Raw genomic sequence first — 21215 nt, 5'->3', positions numbered from 1 at the left:
AAGCAAGCAGGGAGGAAGGGGGAGAACAGTCAGGTCAAGGAAAAGCAAACGGGAGCGGAGGGGACAGTGGGTAAGTGTCCCTTCAACTTCTAAATTAGTCTGCTAGCGGATACACAACTTCTCTCTATTGCGCCTGCGCATTGCTGCCTCCTGGCCACCCCACCCCTTTGCTCCGGCGGAGGTTTACTCGTCTCTGGGCAACCATTGACTCAGGGAGCCAATCAGAGGGCGACGTGCACCCGGCCCCCGCCGTCAGCGCTGGGCGCTGGGCTCCCGCGGGGCAGCGGCCGGCACGCCCCGCCCTGGCTCCCCCGGGAGGCCGGCCGCTGGGCGGGGGCAGGGGCGGGGAGCCACGGGGGAGTGGTCAGGCCGGTTAAGATCGGAGGGGGCGGCGGCGGGACCGCTCACTCGCCGCAGCTGTCTGGGGGCCGTAGTCACAGCGCCGCTCCTGCTGGGGGCTGCTCTCGCCAATTAACTGCCCCTGTCACCTCCTTTTCCAGAGCCCAGGTAAGTCCATGCTCCCCTCCGCCGCAGGTGTGTGGCTGCTGCTGCTGTCCCGGGAGGAGTTGCGCACTCCTGCTCTAGGGGCAGTCCTGGCTGAGCCTGGTGGGATGCCCCGGGGATGGAGGAGGAGGCGCTGGCAGGTGTCAGGATCCACCCTGCTCCCGCGTCCCGGGCACAGGCCTTCCTCCGTGAAGGAGCGCAAACTTTTAGGAGACTGTGGTTTGGGAAACTTGGGCTAGTTCCTGCTGGCCGGGCGGCAGGGGTGTGGGTGGCTCTACTTTGGGCTGGCAGGTCCTCCAGCTTTGAGCTGCGCCCCTGTGGCGCGCACACCGAGGTCGGAACCGGGGCGATTTTGAACCCCGCGGTTTTGGCGAGCAGATGAAGACGCAGCGGTCTTAGAGCCTGGCAGGAGAGGGGAGGGCAGCTTCCTGGGCTCGGTGCCCAGGATGGCGGCCGAGATCCTCATCTCTTTTGGGACTGTGAACGCCGCTCGCGGGCCAAATGATCGAAGCTGTGCGTCTCTCGGTAACTTCTCGAGAATACGGCAACTGGGAAACCTGGTTCCTCCCCTTTAGGGATCGAAAGTTGCTTACCGCGTGGGCTGAAAGCCATGCAGTCAGTTGACTCTGATAGCGGTGCTCTAGGTGGCTTAGAGGCGCGCCTGCCAGGAGCGTCGCAGTCGGGGGACCCCTTTAGCGCGGTCAGTAAAGAGTGTGGGAGGAACGTAAGAAGGAGTTGCGGAACCGGCAATGCCAGCTGGTAGCCCTTACACCTAAGTTCAGACAGTCGGTGGGCAGGCTGGCGACCTCAAAGTCATGGAGGGCTGGTGAAGAAATGCCTACTTGGTTTTTCCAGAACGCAGAACTTCCACCGAAGCAGATTATCAGACCTAGGTGGCTCCAGGCCCTTTTTCTGACCTCTTTCCCTTTAAATGGAGAGAAACTCTTCAGAGACCTGACCGACTCCCAGTCTTAAACCCTTTCCCCCTCATTTGAGGTTAAAGTGCTTACAAGGAAAGACTTAGTAGACTTACTGATTCATAAAGAGCAGCTATAGGTGTAATCATTTGCACTGGGAAGAGTTTGGTTTTCTGGAAGTAAAGCTAAGATGGTCAGATCCTTTTAAATTAGGTCCCCAGATGCCCCAGCTACCCTGGAAAGGAGGATGAGTGAGGGTGGCCATTGCTAGCTACAACAACTTCCAGTGTAATTTGCTTGGCAAGGCAGTGGCTGAGCCAGAAAGCTAGCCAGGAAGCCAAGAGGGAGGTAGGAGAGCTTACCAAGAATTCTACCGTGCTGGAGTCACCAGAGCTGTGATTGTTTTTCCACATTTTACCCAGAAGCTGAAGGAAGATGGATGTCTTTTTTTCTTGCTGCTGCTGCTGCTGCTGCTGGACCAGCAGTGGTTCTGTCCTTTGCCAGTCTTGTTTGGGGAGATGGATTAGTATCTCAGATCGGACAGCTGAAACCTTGTCTCTGAAGAGACACCTTGGTTTTTGGAGCACACACATGTTAGGAGCTTTTTAGAAGGAAGACTTCTATGTTTGGAATAATTGCCCTGGTATCTGCACAGGATGTCCCTTGCTGTCATTAAATCATTGTGTAGGGGAGGGGTGTTGCTCAGTGATCTCTAGACTGGTACCAAAAGAAAGGTCCCTATTTTTATGAGTAACTTTAGTCTGTGCACCGAGAACAAACAGTCACACTCTTTAGTCTGACTTCCTCCCATAATACCTACCTTGTATCTAGAGATTAAGTTTGTGAACTCAGAAGGGAAGGACTTGGCTCTTGGCCTGTGGGTCTGAGTGAGTGTGAGTGGAGAGCCAAGGGCTCACTCTTCAGCTTTTTCAGCCTGACTTCCAGTCTCTCCCATCCCCAACCCCAATGGGCTCCCAGGCAGGCAGGCAGGCAGGCACTTAGCCTGCATCCCCCAGTGTTCAAGGCCAGGTAGATTATATGTGCCATACATTGCCCAACAGATATTCCAGGAACTGCTCAGCCAGAAAGGCAATACGAAAGTGGTATGTTGCGTGTGCCCTGTTGTGCTATTAGCAAGCCTCAGCTGTTACAAAATTGGAAAGCTGCATTGAATGTATCTTCTCTCCCTCCCCCGTCCTCCCTTCCATCCTCCGTTCCATACACCCACCCTTTCCAGCTTCATCCACTAAGTAACATCTTAGCTTCAACTTTCTTCTTTGTTCTGCTCTCCTAGGGTTAGCCATGGAGGAAGGGCAGCCCATGAGATGACTTTGCCTGTGTTACTAAGAAAAGCTGTAGAGCCGGCCTGAGATGTGTTGTTAAGAGTTAAGCTGATGTTTGGGGCTTTCTTATCTTCCTGTCCCTGAACACTCCCTCTCTCTCTCTCTCTCTCTCTCCTCTCTCTCTCTCTCTCTCTCTCTCTCTCATCTTTCTTTCTTCTCTCTCTCTCTCTCTCTCTCTCTCTCTGTCTTTCTCTCTCCTCTCTCTCCTCCCTCCCTCCCTCCCTCCCTCTCTCCCTCCCTCCCTCTCTCCCTTCCCCCCACCCCATGTTTGGAGGTTAATAGGGAGTGAGGCAGAATCTGTGGTGTTCCTTGAACTGAGCCTGCTCTGTGTTTTGTTTTGTTTTGTTCCTCATTATTGAGGAACCGGGGCACTCTGGGACGATGCCCTAACTCTGGGACGATGCCCTCCACCATCTCAGTGTTTTGGCTGTAACTGGTGAAGTTGTAGTATGATGGGACCAATGCCTCCATATTTAAAGAAGTGCTCACCATATACAGGGGGAGGAGGCCCCCTCAGTCACAGCCATAGGGGAGGGGAGTAAGGGGAAACTGGGAGGGAGGGAGGAATGGGAGGATACAAGGGATGGGATAACCATTGAGATGTAACAAGAATAAATTAATTAAAAAAAAAAAAAAAGAAGAAGTACTCACAAGGTTAAAGCTGCCTGAGACAACAGTAAAGCTGACCTCTTAACTTCTTGGACCTAAGGTCTCTCCTACTCTTTAACGTTTTGACTAGATGCATTCATCGAAAGGAAGCTTTTATTTAGAATTTGGCTGGCTATGGAAAGCATCTTTACATAATTCAACTGTGTAAGGGAATCTTAGGAACTGTTTCAAATTAATATTCTGTGCAGCTGGGCCCTTGTAGCTTGTTCTTGAAGTGTTTGCAGAACTTTTTGGAACAACAGGGAAATAAAAATCTTAATACAAGGAAGTAATTACTGACATGAAGGAGCTCTTGTGTGTGAGGATGCTTCGTGGCTTCAGAGCAGTTTCCACTGTGGGTTACTGAACCGCGGTGCGCTTTTCTCTTGGATAACGGCGGTTGAGTCAGAAAGTGTTTCCTAGGTGGTATCTGGTGCCAGGTGTTGGGGAGGCCAAGGGAATGGTATCTGAAAGACCCCGTGGAAGAGCTTTGGATGTCAGAGAAGCTGGGCTTGGCCCTAAGATGTGTTTGAGGTACTTATTTTTTTCTCTTAGTCGTCTCAGCCTCTCCTTGCATGTGGACCCCCAGAAAAGTGGGATTTGTGGTCCCTGTAGAGGCCCCACCCTTGCCTAGAGAGAGCATGCGTGGCCTTGCATGCAGACAGGCTCCCCATCATGTGAATGCTCATTCTGCTGGGGGCTGCTGGCCTTGCTGGTCCTGGCAGGGAAGGAAGCGTGTTTGAAGTAGATGTCCGGCAGGGTCAGGGTACCAGATGGAGCTTTCAGAGCGCCTCGTTTAAAAGGCTACATGGCTTCTTGATCTTCTTTTCAGTGAAGCCTCTGCAGAATGGCTTTGGAGCTGAAGACCCATGAGTGCAGATTGACCAACAGCTGAAACTCCGTAGCCAGCCTCTAGCCCCGCCCCCTGCGCGCCTCCACCCACCCAGTCCTCCCAGCCCCAGCTCGCTCACTCAGCCTTTCTCTGTGTTCACTCAGCTGCTGGCTGGCCCTGCTGACTCTTTCTTTTTGATTTTTTTTTTCCCCTCTGTCATCGCTGACCTGGTTTAGGGGACGGTAGACAGGAGCCAGATGAGCACATCAGCACGCCTCCCTGTCTCTGGCCAGTGCCTGGTCCTGCGTGCCTGGAGCACTGGAGTAAACTCCCAGGACCTGCCTACTCCTGAGGACTCTGCGTTTCTCTTAGATTGTTATTCCTGATGCTTTCCTTGCTGTCCCATGCCAGATCTTCCATAAACTGCCCCGCTTTGCCTTGTAAAATATAAACTTAGATATTTGGAGGGAAAAAAATTGAACACAATCTACACCCCACTGGACTTTTAAAAAATATGTCTTCGGGACTTCTGTGCAGGCTCTGACTCACCTCATCTGAGAGGGCTGCCTCATCCCACCTCTCTCTGCTCCTGGATGGTATAGTCTTCTTTTGCACAGTTTTCAACTGAAGGTTGTTGTTGCTACTGCTGCTGCTGCTGTTTTAGAAGTCCCACACTGTCTCCACATCTGGCCACTATAAAAAAAAATTGAGTAAAGAAATTTATTCAGGCATCATGAAGTCCCCCCTCATGCCTCGCTTGGCTTCCACATTGGGCCTGACACGATCAGGCCAGGTATGCTCTTCTGCCTGGTGTGGCTGCCTGCCCCCCCCACTCCACGCACTGTGGTGATCTCTGGCCCTGCTTGTCATGGTTAGAGACAGCATCAGGACTCTGTAGCTGCCTGGGGCTATAGGGCTATATGTAAAATATAGAGACAGAGAGGAAAGAGCAGGGTCAACAGCACCCAAGGGTGATTGCTCATCTAGGAGGCAGCACTACTTCTTTCTGCTGTGTCTCACTCCAGACTGTTGGAGACTTTATGCTTACCTCCTTGCCTTGTAGGCTGCCTTTCATTGGTGGTGGGGGGTGGGGCACACCTGGCCACTGATCCTGGCAGACTACTTCAGGCTGTCATCCATAAAGCAGACAGAATCGTTGCTGTCCTAGGGACACATGGGAACAAAAGCCTGGTAAGCTTTATTTAAGGTAATAGATCTATTTGTTTATTACTTCAGTATGTCAAGTAATTAGTGCAAAAACACAGAAAGGAGATAGTTTATATCTTCCCTGTATATCAAGTCCCTAAAGTCTGTGGTGTATTTTGTATGCACTACACACTTCTGTCTGGACCTTCTGCCTTTCAGGTGTTGAACTACACGGTTTGTGGCTACTGTACCTGGTAGTGCAGATCCGGACCATGTGCAAAAATGTTTTACTCTCAAGTCCTGATTCTGTATGTGTGAGAAGCAGTTGCGAACCACCCGAAGTCACTGGTGAGAGAGTGAAGGCTGCAAGCTCTGTGTGGCCAGGGAGTGCTGTCTCCTGCCTTCTGGTCACAGAATGCTAAGAGTGCTTACCACACACCAGGCCCTTGGGTCCCTGAACAAATGAGAGGCAGTTGGATCATATACTGACTTACTGATGAGCACTCATCCTGCAAGGCAGACTCGATGCCCCAAAAACCGGGGTGTCTGATTCCCCCTTTCTTCCTCTTGTCTTAGTAGGTTTTTTTTTCCCCTTAGAGACCAGCTAGAAGTGCAGGTGAAATCTGACACCGGCAGGGGACCAGGGCTGAATTTTTATTAACAGTTAGAATTTGCTAACAACTCATTGTTAATGAAAACTTACCAATGATTAAAAATTTGATCAAACATGCAAGAGAAGTGAGCTACCAAGGCAAAAATGTTTAGAAGAGCTCTGCTGACAGTCCGTGGGCAGTCAGGCTGGTGTGCTGCAGTCAGAGCTCATGCGGCTCCACACTGCTGGGACCCCGCTTCTTAGGAAGTTGCTGCTGATTTAAGTATTGTGCTGTGGTTGTATTTCTCCATGTAATGCACCCCCACCCCCACACACACCCACACACGTGCACTCCATGTATTTAAGTTCAGCCTCTTTCTCTCTATCTGTTCCTATGCTTAGACATCTGCCACTTGCCACATTAATACCCCTAACCTGAGTGGACACCATGTATAGTTCCTGTCAGCACTGAAACTGAGGCCTGCTTGCTTGGGGTGTGTGTACGTGTCTTCCCCTGATAAGTGCGGCATCTGAGAGCTAAGTGTTACTGGTCCCTTTCCTGATAAGACCCAAGGCTGCTGCTAGTGCCTAGTCAGGACAGGCATCCATTTTTAACTGACTGAAGTTTTTCTTTTGGACAGCTGAGGAATTTTCAAAGCTCTGGGCCAGAGAGTTGGATGGTAATAGAGCCTTTGAAATGAACCTGAGGATTGTGACTTGGTCCTCCTCAAATGATCTCCTGCTAAGGGGCCTAGTTTCTCTCAATCCAGTAAACCTCTAAAACAAAAAGGGCTGGCTCTGCTTGGGGGGAGCCCTGTGTGTGAGTTCAGGCCAGTAATGTCTCTGACTTTGAGATGTACGATATAGCAACAATTATTAGTTTACTAGTTTTATTTTAATGTGGGTAGTTAGGGCTTCATGCTGACACTTTGTGGGGGGAAAACCTCAGGGCCTAGGCAGCTGCCTAGCTGCCAGCTGATGATGCCTGCGTTCAGACATAGTTAATAGTAACGTTTGTGGTGACTTCGGAGCATCTCCCAGCTGTGCCTATAGGATTCCTGCCCCGGTGTTTTGATTCTGTCCTGTGCCTCCACAGCCCCAGCATGACTCCTTCCAGCATTATCTCCCCACCCACACTTGCTTAGGCATCCTATTTTGAAAGGTGGAAAGTCGCTTTCTGTTTGGACTCATGTTCAGGCGGTGTCTGGACTGGGCCAGTTACTGATAACTGCTGGGTGTTGACATCAGTAGGGGGGTGAGACCCTGAAGACCGCCCCCCCCCCCCAGACTCTAGAAACTTGGGGCATGGCAAGGCAGCCTCCTCTTTTTCTGTGCCTCAGGGCTCTGGCGTGGGAATCTGACCAAACTTTTGCCTTTGGTAAACATCAGTGTGAAATGGTCCCTGATAACCCTGAGAAAACAGATTGAGGCCTCCGGCTGATTGTGGTGGAGCTGAAAGTGAGGCAAGGACATCTGTGAAGGCAGGTGCCTCACTGACTTAGAAAGGTTCTCTCTGGGCACACTTTTTGGCCAAGGGCAGCCATTGTGAGCTGAGGTACAGTGGATTGTGGGCATTTGGGTGGGTTAATTGTAAACAGGACTGTATTAGTACCTGTGGGTGTGAAACATACCTGGCTAAGGGCTTATTTTAGCTCACAGCATTAAGGTAAAGCCATCATGCCAGGGAGGGCACAGTAGCTGGAGAGGCAGCTGGCTGTATTTTGTTCCAGTCAGAAGGCAGAGGGGGTGGGGGTGGGGGGGCACTGGTTCTCAGCATGCTTTCTTCTCTTTATTCAGTCCCAGACCCAACTTATGGGGAGATGCTGCTGGCCCTAAGGGTGGGTGTTTTCCCACCTCAGTTAAACTCCTCTAGAAAGGCTTTCTCAGACATACCCAGAGATATGGGTGTCTCTGCTGGCTGTAGTTTCTAACTGTGTGTGGGGGCTGTGGAGTCATCTCCAGAATGTGACTCCTCTCTGTTTTGGGGGGGGGGGTCCTGGTTGTGGTGAGAGGCTCAAAGCCAACTGACTAAGCGCTTCTCCAATGCCTCCTTAGGGCCTAGATAACTTCTGGCCTTTATGGTTTCAGGAATGCAAGGAGGGAGGGAGGAAGGGAGGGAGGCCATCTCTTCAGAAGGCCAAGTCCACCTCAGCCCTGGTTTTGTTCTCAGCTGCTGGTTTAAGGTGTCAGTGGTCATTCAAAGTGTTTGGCTGCAGCTTGGGCTGTATCTAGGCAGCAGAGCATTCAACTTAGTAGACACAAATCTTTAGTTTCTTAAGTGTGTGTGCACACACACACACCCACATACACATTCTTTTCCTTCAGGTGAAAGAATCTTAATTCAAACAGTATAGATGTGTGGGAAGTGACAGGTGTCTCATCTGGGGTTGGATCCTTGTGGTCTGTCCTAGATTGCTTCTGTTTTCAGTTATGTCCCAGGCTAGCCCTTCGTGTGGGGGAGGGGGCTGGCAATTCTCTATAAATATACCTGGCTTTACTCAGCAGCTCCTGGTGTGTTTGCCCTTTTTACTAAAGAGAAGGTCTCTTCGGTTCTGTTGCTTTATCTTGGAACAACACTCCTGATCTCTCAGTCACCAAAGTACGTGCAACTGGTCACTTGTTTATTCTGACAGATCTGGTCTGCCATTACTGTATCCCCTCAGTGCTTTTCAGACCATCCTATTGGCTGCCTCCTTCCTCTTCCGGCTTCTCTGTTCTTCTGAACTTGATATTTCTAGCATCATCTCCTGCCCAACTCGCCAGTATCTTGGAGCACCTTCCAGGTTGGAATCTTAGGCCACCTTTTCTCAAGCATTAACTATTAGCATCTCAATACTCATTGCTCCAGTGAGGCTGGCTTTATCCCAAAGTCTTCTGACTGAGGGGTAGCAGTTTCTGTCCTGAAGGCTGTTAGATACACATGTCTGCCCGGCCTTTAGCACCTGCCATCTGGTCTTGCCTCACTCCAGTGGCAAGAATTCTCTGCCACCATCTGATTGAAACATCTTCACGCTTTCATTCCTGTCCCTTCTACTCAGTGCCACCTCCTTCCCAAGGCTACCGGAACAGCTAGTTCCTCTTAAAGTTTTCTCCCACCCTGTAACACACCACAGCCACCCACCTTCGAGGGATAAAAACCCGCCTCAGTCTCACTCCTGCCACACACCAGCGGTGTGTCCTCGGACAGTTTACAATGTACATGTCCTGTTGGTTCCACGGTGTCCTCCCCGGAAGTGAGGGGAGATGGCATCTCCATTTTAGGGGTTTCACAGACTCTTAGATATTAATTTAGTGTACAGGACACATGTGGCGGTCAGAGGGTAACTTGTGGGATTCTGTTCTCTGTTTCCCACCATGCAGGTCTTTACTCATCAGGCTTGGTAGCAGGTGCCATTACCTGCTGAGCCATCTTGCCCGCCCTTATACTGTTTTTTTCCAAAAACTAGATGGCCAGATGTAGATAGAACCCTGACATCACCATCTTGCTACCTGCCTAAGATGTAGCAAAAGTGCCTGACTGAACATCCTAGGTGCATTTCTTGTCCTCTGGCCACAGCTGTGGTGGCACAGGACTTGTCTGTCTGTCTTTCTTTCTTTCTTTCTTTCTTTCTTTCTTTCTTTCTTTTTTTTTTTTTCTTGGTTTTTCGAGACACGGTCTCTGTACCCTTGGCTGTCCTGGACTCACTTTGTAGACCAGGCTGGCCTCAAACTCACAGCAATTCACCTGCCTCTGCCTCCAGAGTGCTGGGATTAAAGGCGTGCACCACCGGCAGAGAGGACTTGTCTTTATCAGGACCTGGATGGTACTTCTGCGGGATGGGTTGACTTTACCGGGTGGCAAAAGGATGTGGGGAAAACAGAAGATGTTTGTTTTGAAACACCAGGTGTGTAGACCCTTTGAGAAGTGGGACTGCCCAGATGTAGTAGCCCTTAAGCAATTCTCAGGGTCTCTCTCTGGAAGGTACCTCTAAGCCACACTGCAGTCTTTTGGGTCTGAAGCCTGCACAAAAGCAGGCAACAAAGAGTGACCCACTCAGCCGGATGCTGTGGGAGGGGGAGGAGCCAAGGTCAGGGGCCATGGGAGGGGGTGGAGCCAAGGTCAGAGTCTGCAAAAGGCAGCTTGAGGGTTTTTGTTTTGTTGTTTCTTGTTTTGTTTGTTTGGTTGGGACCAGTACATTTTTGTTTTAGAAACGCTTGTCTGAGTAAAAGTAAGAAGTGATTATCTAGTGCACTTGTAGGCTTTTCACCTGTGTTTCCTGGTGTCCCCCAACCTTCAGCCCTGCAGGGCCCTTTGGACCTGAGGGAGGAGTCAACAGTTCCAAGAATTAGGATCTGAGCTCCAGCGATGAGCTCCTATGCTTTTTATGGTTGTGAGCCTAGCCTTTAACAGCTGAGCCATCTCTCCAGCCCTCCTAGGTTTTTAAAAAATGAGCTTTTTAACTTGGGGATGGGGGATGTTTGGCTTGCAAGGATTAAATGGGAGTTGGTTGCAGTGGCTTCTTCTGTGTGTTACTTCCTTTGCTTCCACACATGGTTACCCTGCACATCATAATGACTAGGAAGTAAGCCTGCCCTGTGGTTTTTCCCTGGCTTGGCTCACTGAGGTGAGAAGCAGCATGGGGTGTAGTGAAAACAATTCTCAATCCCTTTTACTTCTGCTCTCAAAGGGGTCCAGGGCTTTGTATGCAACAGAGTAGTCTCTTCCTTCCTGCACAGGGGAGGAGAGATTTTGTGGAAGCTATACAGGAGGGACCCCTCCTCCTGGGTGTGTGTGTGTGTGTGTGTGTGTGTGTGTGTGTGTGTGTCTTTGTGTCTTTGTTCCTTGCACACATTTCATTTAGAAGCCTCAGGTCTGTGTCCAGGCTTAAATCTTGCCCATGGATAACTCTTAGCCCAGTTTGAAAGGCTTTATTAGGAAGATGTACTTTTTTTTTTTTTTAAGGTAGCATTCAGGAACAGTGAAAGGGAATTTTGCCACCAAAAGAACGTGGATGATAAACGAAGGCGCTTCTTTTTATTCTTAAACCTCCGAGAGTAGGAAGAGGGTGTGGTCAGGTCCCCTCTGGGATGGATCATGGGCTCCAATAAGAGTGCTGCAGTTTCAGCCTGCTTGCCTGATGCCTTACAGACAACCAGTTCTACAACTTTGTTTGCTGCAACAGGGTTTCTCTGTGTGGCCTTGGCTGTTCTGCAGCTCTTTGTAAACCAGGTTGGCCTCGAACTCACAGAGATCTACCTGCCTCTGCCTCCTAAGTGCTGGATATAAAGGTGTGAGCCACCACCGCCTGCCAGCTCTCTGGCTTTGATGTTAAATATAGGAGCTTGGGAAAACCCTCCTTGACTTCACAGACCCACCCATCTCTCCACACACAGAAACTCTTGGGGCCACTTTCCTTGCCTAATAATCAGTTACCAAAAAGGACTCAATGCAAGTGCCCTCAGTGTCCTTAGCACCCTTATCCTCATCGCGGACACCTGCCTCCCCTGCATGCCCACCTGAGTCCATCCATGCCTCACAGGCTGGGCCACTTTTATGGCATAAACTGCCTATTCAGAAACCTCAGTAGGCTATGTGGCAGGAATCCGAATGCTTTTCTTTTCCCCATTGCTGTGCATTCCTCTTGCACAGCTCTGCCCTGGGCAGCGAGGCACACCGCAGCAGGCAGAGCATCTTACCTTGACCTCAGGGAGCTTGGTCTAATGCTTTGGCATAGGGTATCTCCTCCATGTCTGCTGCCACCTCTGCAAACCTGTTTTCCCTTCATTTGTGTTTCCTTCCCTTCTGATGCAGCTCAGGGATCCAGGGGTCCCTAAAATAATTGTTCACCAGTGATCGTTCTGTCAAAAAGATGAACTTCTGTGGGTATGGAGAGATGGCTATTCTTACAGAGGATCTGGGTTTGAGTTCCAGCACCCACATGGAAGTTCACAACCATCTCTGGCTCCAGTTTCAGGGGATTTGAGCTCTTTCCTGGCCTTCTTTGGTATTGTGTACATGCTAGTATATACACATACATGCAGGCAAAACAGCCATATACATAAAAATCATAAAAATTATTTAAATGCACATATTGTGAACTTAGGTATGTGACCATTCTGGCTCCTAGATGTGCCTGGATCTTCAAACCAATGACCAGCTCAGTGCCCACCTTTGCTGACTTCCTCCGTGTAAAGCCACAGTAGATAGACTCCTCAAACATTGCTTTGAATTTCCTGGAATTCCGAGTTAATTTGTTTCCTGACCATTATTGTGTTAATTCAGCTAACTAGAATTTGCCTTTAACCAGGGTCTTTCATGGGCAGAGCATGTTTGTTTCATGTGATCCTTTCATACAGAGGTTTCATAAAGGTGTTGATTAAAGCTGAAACTATTGAACTAAGGGCTGGTGTGCTATGTAAGCGTCCCAAGAGCTGTAAATTGAATTTATTCTTGTAACACGAATGTTGAGGTAACACAGGGATATACTTTTGATATTTGAAATCATTTGCATTTCAACAATGGTTAGAAGTGTCTTTCTATGTGTTTAGAAATGTATTCATTTTTTATTATGTGTATATATGTGTGTGTGTGTGTGTGTGTGTCTATGTGGGGGTCGGTGCGTGTGAGTATAGAAGCACCCTGGGAACCCAGAAGAGGGGCTTAGACCCCCTGAAACTTGGCTCGCAGATGGTTGTGAGCCACCCAGCATGGGCGCTAGTGTCCAGATCAGGTCCTCTTTGAGAGAGGTTGACACACTGACATACAAAGCCAACTTTCCAACAACACCCCCTCCTGCCAAATATCTTAATTTACACTTTTCTAATGAGCTAGGGATTTCATAGGTACTGTGCCTAAATGTATAAATGAATGTGGGTCAGCTCAGCTTTGTCATGCCAAAATTATGGTAAAAATCGGGACACTAAGACCATACTAAGAATGTGATATGCACTGTTATGGACTCTGATCCCCTCCCCCACTCCCCCGGAAGTTTACTCTACTCTTCATATTTGTATCCAAAGAAGGTGGTATATAAGATGCCAACATTAGAATCTTGGGTTTCTAAAAGTGTACTTACTGCTTTTTAAAAAAGAAAGATGTTCTGGCAACTGTAGCCAATAACCAGCAGGAGGGCGTCGCAGAGGTGGGACGGCCTTGCAAGGCATGCTTCCTTCTGGTCAGTCTGAAGTGAGCCGGGGATGCCCTGGGAAACGGTGGCAAATGTGTTTTGATGCTGAACATTGATTGAGCAGTTGGGGCGAGAGGAGCAGGCCTGCCATTTTGAGTTTTTCTCTTAATGTAGACAGTGGATATTGCCTTATTCTTAAAGCATGTTAGGTAGAAACTTGCCGAAAGGCCTTCTGGAGGGAAATGGCTCTCTTCCCTGCATCCCTCTGCTGCTAAGCTCGGCACATAAAGGGCGGAGGGGAAGCTTTCAGAGAGATTTGATTTACTTGGTACCTAGGTGTGGGAAGGAGGCAGGGAAGGGAACTGCAGAAGTGAGATACAGGGAGCAGATGAGTTGAATTCTCATAAGGGAAAGATTGTAAGACTGTGGCCCATGAGATTTTTAATTTTTATCAGTGAATATTTCTAGGTCCAAAGGATACACAGTGCGTTTTCCTTTCCACATCCACCCCAAACTGAAGATGGTGCTCAGTATAGAGTGAGTTAGGTTTAGGCATAAAGTTTTCGCATGCACAGTTTCCCGCTTTTCCACTCATGAGTCACGAGCATTTACGTTCCTTTGGACAGCTGCATGCCTCTGTGCGTGGCTGTATCAACGTGTTACGTCACTGGTTCCTCTCCTGATGTGAGGTACACTCCCAGCTGTATGGCTGTCCCCCAGTGACTATCTCTGTGCCTACTTATAACTGTACTGCATGTCAGAGGGGGTAGAAGTGAAACGGGTGATGGCGCTTAAAAGTTGAGAGATCCACATAGCTCTTCAGAGAGCCCAGGGCTGTGCAGCAGGGGTGCTTGCTGTCCCAGGCATGGCACTGAGCTTTGCCAGCATCCTGGGTGAAACTCAGGCACTGGGGGTTTAGGCTGCCTGGCCTCTGAGTGAGGCTGAACTCTTACATTCCTCCCCTTTCTCTTTTGGGGCCTTGTGTTTATGATTTCTTACTTATTAAGGAAATGAACACTTTGCTTAAAGCTACAGACTCTATGCCTTCTTCTGCATGTTTTGTTCCATGAAAACATTTTTAAAATTTTTATTTTCATGTAGCTAAACCAGCCTGCCTTTGTGACTGGTTTCCTGTGGTTCTGGAAGGTTTTAAAGGCTTACCTACTGTGTGAATTTGTATGGAAATTCTGGGTCGTGTCTCCCTCGACCCCTGACACTCCTAAATGTTTTTTTGTTTTTGTTTTTGTTTTGTTTTGTTTTGTTTTTTAGTCCTCATCCAACCAACTACATAGTGCTTCTCAATCTGTGGATGGTGACCCCTTTGGGCGTGGGGAGAGGTACCTGGTAATCACCTAAGAGCATGGCAACCCAGATATTTAAATTATGGCTCATAACGGTAGCAATATAATAGCTATGAAGTAGCAACAAAATAATTTTATGGTGTGTGTGTGGGGGGGGGGTCACAACATGAGGAACCTAGTGAAAGGTCACAGCATTAGGGATTCTGAGAACCACTGGACTGGGGGACTTAGCCTTTCATTCCTGATCCAGCCATCTAGCTCTTAGTTTAAGCAGGAGAAATGGAGGCAGCTTTTAAAAATATATAGGTTGATGACTCATCCAGATTTTTTTTTTCTCACACCATTTGTTTTTATTTATGGTTTGGGTTTGTTTACAAATTCATTCGTTTGGGTCAGGGTCTGTGTGTTTAGCCCAGGCTAGTCTCATGCTCCTAGCTCAGCCTCTTAACTGCTGAGGTCCTAGGCATGCGCCCTCATGCACGGCGTCCTGTACTGTTTTGAAAAACGCTTCCTCCTTTATAGTAAGTTCTCATATGTATTTGGTTTGCACATTTAGAAAATCCTGTCCCAACAGTTCTGCCCGTTAGTGTAGTTTCTGTCTCCATGGCTCTCTCCCCTCTTACAGGCTGATCAACACCCCGTTTCCACTTTCAGAACACTTGTGGCTAGTTCTGCCCCTCCTCCCCCATGGCCCTTACAGAGACTTAGTCTAACACCGGTTTTAACTTTAAGTCAGCTGCCAGTGTAAAGATGCATGAAATATTCACAATGCACTTTTTACCCCAAAGGAAAGAGTTAATGGCTTCTGGATTCTCTGTGGTCCCAGGTAGCTCTTCTGTCATATTCTAGAACAGTTCTGACTTTAGTGCACGTGCGCTCTCTCTCTCTCTCTCTCTCTCTCTCTCTCTCTCTCTCTCTCTCTCTCTCTCTGTTTTGTAGGAAAATGCCTTTCCTAAAATTACTCTACATTGCAGGTGGTCTAGCTTGTTCAGGCACAAGTCTACTGTACACTGATCATTAAAAAAAAAAGAAAAAAGAAAAAGAAAAAGAAAAAGAAAAGAAAAGAGAGACAAAGAGCCACCGAGGAGTATCCAAGTGAGCACAGAGAAAAGAGAACCCAGCTGTCCCAAATCTGGCTGGAAGGCAAATGCCAGCCACAATAGATGTTAGGTGTGCATCGCAGGCTGTGCTTGCTGTCCGTCACTGAGGCGGGCCACGCCAGGATGATCTAAATAGCTGCAGACTTTTAAAGACTCTTTCATCTTTCCCTTGACGAATGCTCTTCTATAGCAAGCAGCGCTCAACCCCAGAGCCCACCAGAGCCCTGCTTTGATCCTGGGTTGGGCTGGCCGTTTCCAGCTGAGCGACCTGACAGTCCCCGGGCTCCTGTGCTACTGTAGCTGGCAGAGCATTGCCATTTCTAACCACTCACTGCTTTCCTCCCCTCTGTTGTCCTAGCAGCAGCTCATCATGGCTTCATTGTTTTGTGTGCCTCTCTCAAGTGAACACTTCTGTGGTTTTCCTGTTGGCCCCTCTTTTGTCTGTGTCTGCCGCTTGTCGACCACGCACCTCCTTGGGTTGGTGTCTTGTACTGTCAACAGGCTTTGTGATGTGGAACTGTAACCGCTCATCTCCACGTGACTAGTGGCACCTGGCACTGCCACAAATCTCTGGACGGAGGTCCATGTTGGAGCCCAAGCAGAGTGCGCTCATGTGCGTTAGTTAAAAAGCAGCAACCTCCGAACGGCGGGACTGTGTGGCTGGGTGCGTGCCATCTTTGTATAGCTTTGCAGGGTAGAGAGACCGTTCGTGGTGAAACTGGAAAACTGCATCAAGGTTCTTTGTGTCAGCCTTTGATTCTCTCTAGATGGCATTTACTCCGCATGCTCTTTAGATTTCTAAGACACCAATATCTGCTTGGTTGTACTGGGATTTCCAGTGATCTATCGCTTCATCTATTTTAAAGTGAGATGTGCTTCCCGGTTACTAGGTTGGAAGTATAGCTCAGTGGTAGGCACTTGGCCCAGGCTTCAGTCTCCAGCATCCTACGTGCATACAGTTATCTGGAAAACTTTGTGGTTCTCTCACGTGAGGTAATGAAAGGTGCTTTCTTTCCCTTCCGGTGTTCAGTTTTAACTTGTCCCCCTTAGGGAGCTTCCAGGAACTCTTCTGAGGAAGGCCTCTGGAAGTTTACCTGCCCTGAGGCCTTGGTCGCTGGAGGAAGGATCTTCTCACTGCAAAGCTGATCCAACTCCTTCTATTTTCCTACAAACAACTTCGTTCTCTCCCAGATGACAGTACTTGTTGTAGGACAGATTATGGCCATATGTGAAAAGGAAGTGGTTGTCTTCTAGGCTGAGATGTAGTCTTTTGGGGAGCAAATGCAGCAGCAGGGTGTGTGTGTATGTGTTTGTGTGTATGTTTGCGTGTATGTGCATGTGTGTATGTGTGTGTATGAGCGAGTGAGAGTGTGTATGTGTGCGTACATGCATTTCTGTGTATATTTGTGTATATGTGCAAGCATGTGTGTGTATGAGTGGATGAGAGTGTGTATGCATGTTTGTGTGTGAGTGTGTGTTTGTATGTATGTTTGAGTGGTTGTGTGTGTGTGATTGTGTGTTTGTGTGTGTAAGAAAATGAGAGTGTGTTGTGTATATGAGAGTGTACGTGTGTATATGTGAGTGTGTGTGTATGGGAAAGTGTGTGTCTGTGAAAGTGTGTGAATATGTGTGTGTGTATGTGTGTGTGTGTGTGTGTGTGTGTGTTGCACTGGGTATTAGGGTTTAGGTATCCACCAGTTCAAGATGTAGTTATGGAACTAAAAGCAGAAGTAACTTCTATAGAAACCAGAGAAAGCCAGGTGTGGTAGTGCATACCTTTAATCCTTGTGCTCAGGAAGGCAGAAGCAGGCAGATCCCTGTGAGTTCAAAGCCAGCCTTGTGTACAAGGGCTACACAGAGAAACCCTGTCTTGGGGTGAAAGGGGGGGTGGGGAAGAAACCAGAGAAAATTACTAAAATACACGGGTTCTATTTCTCTGCACCATTAGAGGCCCTTCAATGTTTAGATGACTTGGTTAGTTTGTCTGCTGTTCTTCACACAAGATAGCCCACCCCGCCCCTCCTCGACATAGGGCAAGTGCACTAGCAGCAATTGGAGCACCCACACAAAGCATGCGTTATCTACCCTGCTGTAGAATGGAGCATGTGCCTCTGTGGGTGACATTTTTGGGTGTTTTAATATGTTCACAGCCATGCTGAGCAGCAGGGACTGATGATTGCTGTTTTACCAGGAGTTGCTCAGAGAGAAGTCAATGCCTTTGAGTTAGCTCCTCCACTGGCTTTCCATGCCTACATAAATCCTAACGCTGTCTCCCACCCTTTCACTCTTCAGCTCCCCCTGGCCAGAACATCCCCCCAGGATGGCAGAGGAGGGCAGCAGTGCCAAGGACTCTGAGTCCTTCAGCGTGCTCAACTGGGATCAGGTTAGCCGGCTGCATGAGGTCCTGACCGAGGTCGTCCCGGTCCACGGGCGAGGCAACTTTCCCACCTTGGAGATAACCCTGAAGGACATCGTCCAGACTGTCCGTAGCCGGCTGGAGGAGGCAGGCATCAAAGTGCAGGACGTCCGGCTGAACGGCTCTGCAGCCGGCCACGTTTTGGTCAAAGACAATGGCTTGGGTTGCAAAGATCTGGATCTGATTTTTCACGTGGCTCTTCCCACGGAGGCAGAATTCCAGCTGGTGAGAGATGTCGTCCTGTGCTCTCTCCTGAACTTCCTGCCGGAGGGCGTGAATAAGCTCAGGATCAGCCCGGTCACCCTGAAGGAGGCCTACGTTCAGAAGCTGGTCAAGGTTTGCACAGATGCCGACCGCTGGAGCCTCATCTCCCTCTCCAACAAGAACGGGAGGAACGTGGAGCTCAAGTTTGTTGACTCCATCCGGCGTGAGTTCGAGTTCAGCGTCGACTCCTTCCAGATCGTCCTGGACTCCTTGCTCTTCTTCTACGACTGCTCCGGCAATCCCATCTCTGAGCATTTCCACCCCACAGTGATTGGGGAGAGCGTGTACGGGGATTTTGAGGAGGCCTTTGAGCATCTCCAGAACAGGCTGATTGCCACCAAGAACCCCGAAGAGATCCGAGGCGGGGGTCTTCTGAAATACAGCAACCTTCTCGTGCGGGACTTCAGGCCTGCGGACCAGGAGGAGATCAAGACTCTGGAGCGTTACATGTGCTCCAGGTTTTTCATCGACTTCCCGGACATCCTGGAACAGCAGAGGAAGCTGGAGACCTACCTTCAAAACCACTTCGCTGAGGAAGAGAGAAGCAAGTATGACTACCTCATGATCCTACGCCGGGTAGTGAACGAGAGCACCGTGTGTCTCATGGGGCACGAACGCAGACAGACCCTGAACCTCATCTCCCTCCTGGCCTTGCGTGTGCTGGCGGAACAGAACATCATTCCCAGCGCCACCAACGTCACTTGTTACTACCAGCCAGCTCCTTACGTCAGCGATGGCAACTTCAACAACTATTACATTGCCCATCCTCCCGTTACCTACAGCCAGCCTTATCCTACATGGCTGCCCTGTAACTAACCTTAGGACCGGAGGCTTTCCACAGTGGGAACCCACTTAGGGCAGGGGCTCTCAGGTAGGAGAGCCTCCTCCTAGATGTAGGTGTTTGGCTTTTCAAGGGGGAACTCAGCTCTGGGTGTGCTTGTCTTTGCTGTACCCACTGGGATAGGTCCACGGACGACCGTGAGCTAACCCTACAAGGACCGTATTACAGTTGACATTCCGGAAGATGCAACAGGAAGCGTGACTTCTCTACATCCTTCTAAGATGCTCGCTAGCACGTCACTACCTGGACGTTAGCACATGGGGATTGGACCTCTGCACAGTCTCTGAGATTGGGAGTGTTGGGCAGCATATGAGAAGTGTTAAAGGATTTCCTCTCAGCGGGCCTGCAGGCTGCCTCATTCAGGATTCCCAGCAGTTCCGTGAAAGCTGTGCAACTGTGTCCATTTTAGTCAGCTCCCAAACTGATAATCATGAGGGTGCTCTTTGTGACTGGATTTTTTTTTTCACTCACGGGACTAAGTTGTGCGTTGCCTAGTCCCTGTCAGCAGAGCTGAGAATTTCATTCATCAATAAACCAAAGCCAATAGCTGGAGACTCGAGATCTGGTTGGAAGTGGTTTATGGTATATGCTGTGCTTTGTCAAGGAATTATGAGATATTGTGGAGAGAGAGAGAGAGAGAAAAAAAAGATGATCTTTTCTTGAAATGTAACTTGAAAACAAAATAAAATGTGGAACATAATGTTACAGTAGAATTGTGGTGGTGGTGGGCGGGGTGACGATTGTCGATAGGAAACACAAATGTTTTGTTTTGTTGTGTTTTGTTTTTTCTTTAAGGAATTCTTATTGAATGACACATTTTTCCCCCTCCCTCGTTGGCTCTCTGATGACTGACTCTTGCTTGCTCCTCCTGAAAGTAAGGACTGGGTTGCGTCTAGGGTCACTGTCATCACCAACATGAGATTTTTTTTCCCTATGTTTTAGTTGGAAGCCCATTTTGCACGTCACTCCCAGTATGACAAAGCTTTTTGCTGGAGTCCATTGGCCATTCTTCCCCCAGTCCCTTCAGAAATAGCAGCTGCGCACTCCCCAGATATTTTTCACAGTGGGAGACTTGAGGAATGTCAGGAGAAAAGAGTGACCCAGTGGACCCATTTTAGACTTTGACTCCCTCTCTGGGAGTTGCAGGGCAGTCGGGTTTTAGTGTCGAGCCTGGCCTGTATGCTCTAGCTAGCAAGGCACTCTGATGTCACTCTGGTGTGTTTGTGGAAGAGGCCAGTGAGTCAAGAATAATCTCCTTTATTCTGTAGATTCAACCATTCTGTTTATTTTCTGCACATTAGAAGGGAAACCGTGTTAATTGCTGGCCTAAACCAAGCAACCCATAGGGAGGGATCTATGTGACTGCAGCTTTGCCTGCCGGGTTCCAAAGAGAGACTGCCTCTTTTGAAGCTTTCTGTGCGATGTTTTAAGAATGCATCGCTTTAGGATAGCCATGGGAAAGACATTCGGTATCGCCAGCAAGCTTGATTTCTAAAAGGATTCCATCAAACCCATCATCTCAGTGGTTGCTTTGTTCAGTGACTGTAAAACTCCAAAGATCCCAGCAAGTGCTTGCTTTGTATCTGCTTTAAACAACCTAGTTATCTTTATGCAAAAAGACATTGCAAATTAAACGGCTGACCTCTTCTAGAGATGTGTTTCAAGTTTCTTTGGAATGCGCTATACGCTGATCCAACTTGCGGCTTCTGGCATTCATCTTAAGTTAGGTCACCAGAAATCACTTAGTATATAACTAGTTTCTACTGCCCTCTCGATCTTAGATTTGAACTCACTGGCTTTGAGCTCTGAGAGGGGACCTGAGCTGTTTCAGGGTTAAAAAAAAGGCACCGAAAAGCAAACCCAACTTTGAAAACTATCGGTCACCCGTGACCTTAAAATGCTACCTTTGTAGTCCAACGAGGACATGTTTGTGCAGAACTAGATTTGTTTAATCAGAGCTTTTGAAGTGTGTTGAGCCTCCCTCAATATAAGCACTCGTTAATAGAAGCAGGAATCAGGGTTGCCTTGATAGAGAAGGCTTGGGGACCAGTGAGGCACTGGGAATTTTCTGGCTGCTTTTTGGAATTTTTTTCAGCTTTATACATATAATATATGTTTTCCAGTCTAGCCATAGTTGTCCTCTGAGGATGGGGAGAGACAGAAGTTGTACGCCACCACTATATGGCAACCCCCTTAGTAGGTTGT

The 21215-nt window shown here is 48.8% G+C and overlaps 1 protein-coding gene across 1 annotated transcript; it reads left to right on the top strand.

The window, feature by feature from the left end:
* Nucleotides 1–247: 247 nt before the first annotated feature.
* Nucleotides 248–20662, top strand: TENT5C (terminal nucleotidyltransferase 5C). Its single transcript, XM_084755881.1, has 2 exons — nt 248–507; nt 17782–20662. Exon 2 carries the CDS (start codon nt 17810–17812, stop codon nt 18983–18985), a length of 1176 nt encoding a protein of 391 aa, XP_084612007.1. The 5' UTR covers nt 248–507; nt 17782–17809; the 3' UTR covers nt 18986–20662.
* The last annotated feature ends 553 nt before the right edge of the window (nt 20663–21215 follow it).

Source organism: Acomys minous (genome assembly GCF_964271855.1).
Source record: "Acomys minous genome assembly, chromosome: 14".
NCBI lineage: Eukaryota > Metazoa > Chordata > Mammalia > Rodentia > Muridae > Acomys > Acomys minous.
The sequence above is the reverse complement of the archived record's forward strand: the minus strand, read 5'-3'. Positions and strand labels throughout refer to the sequence as shown.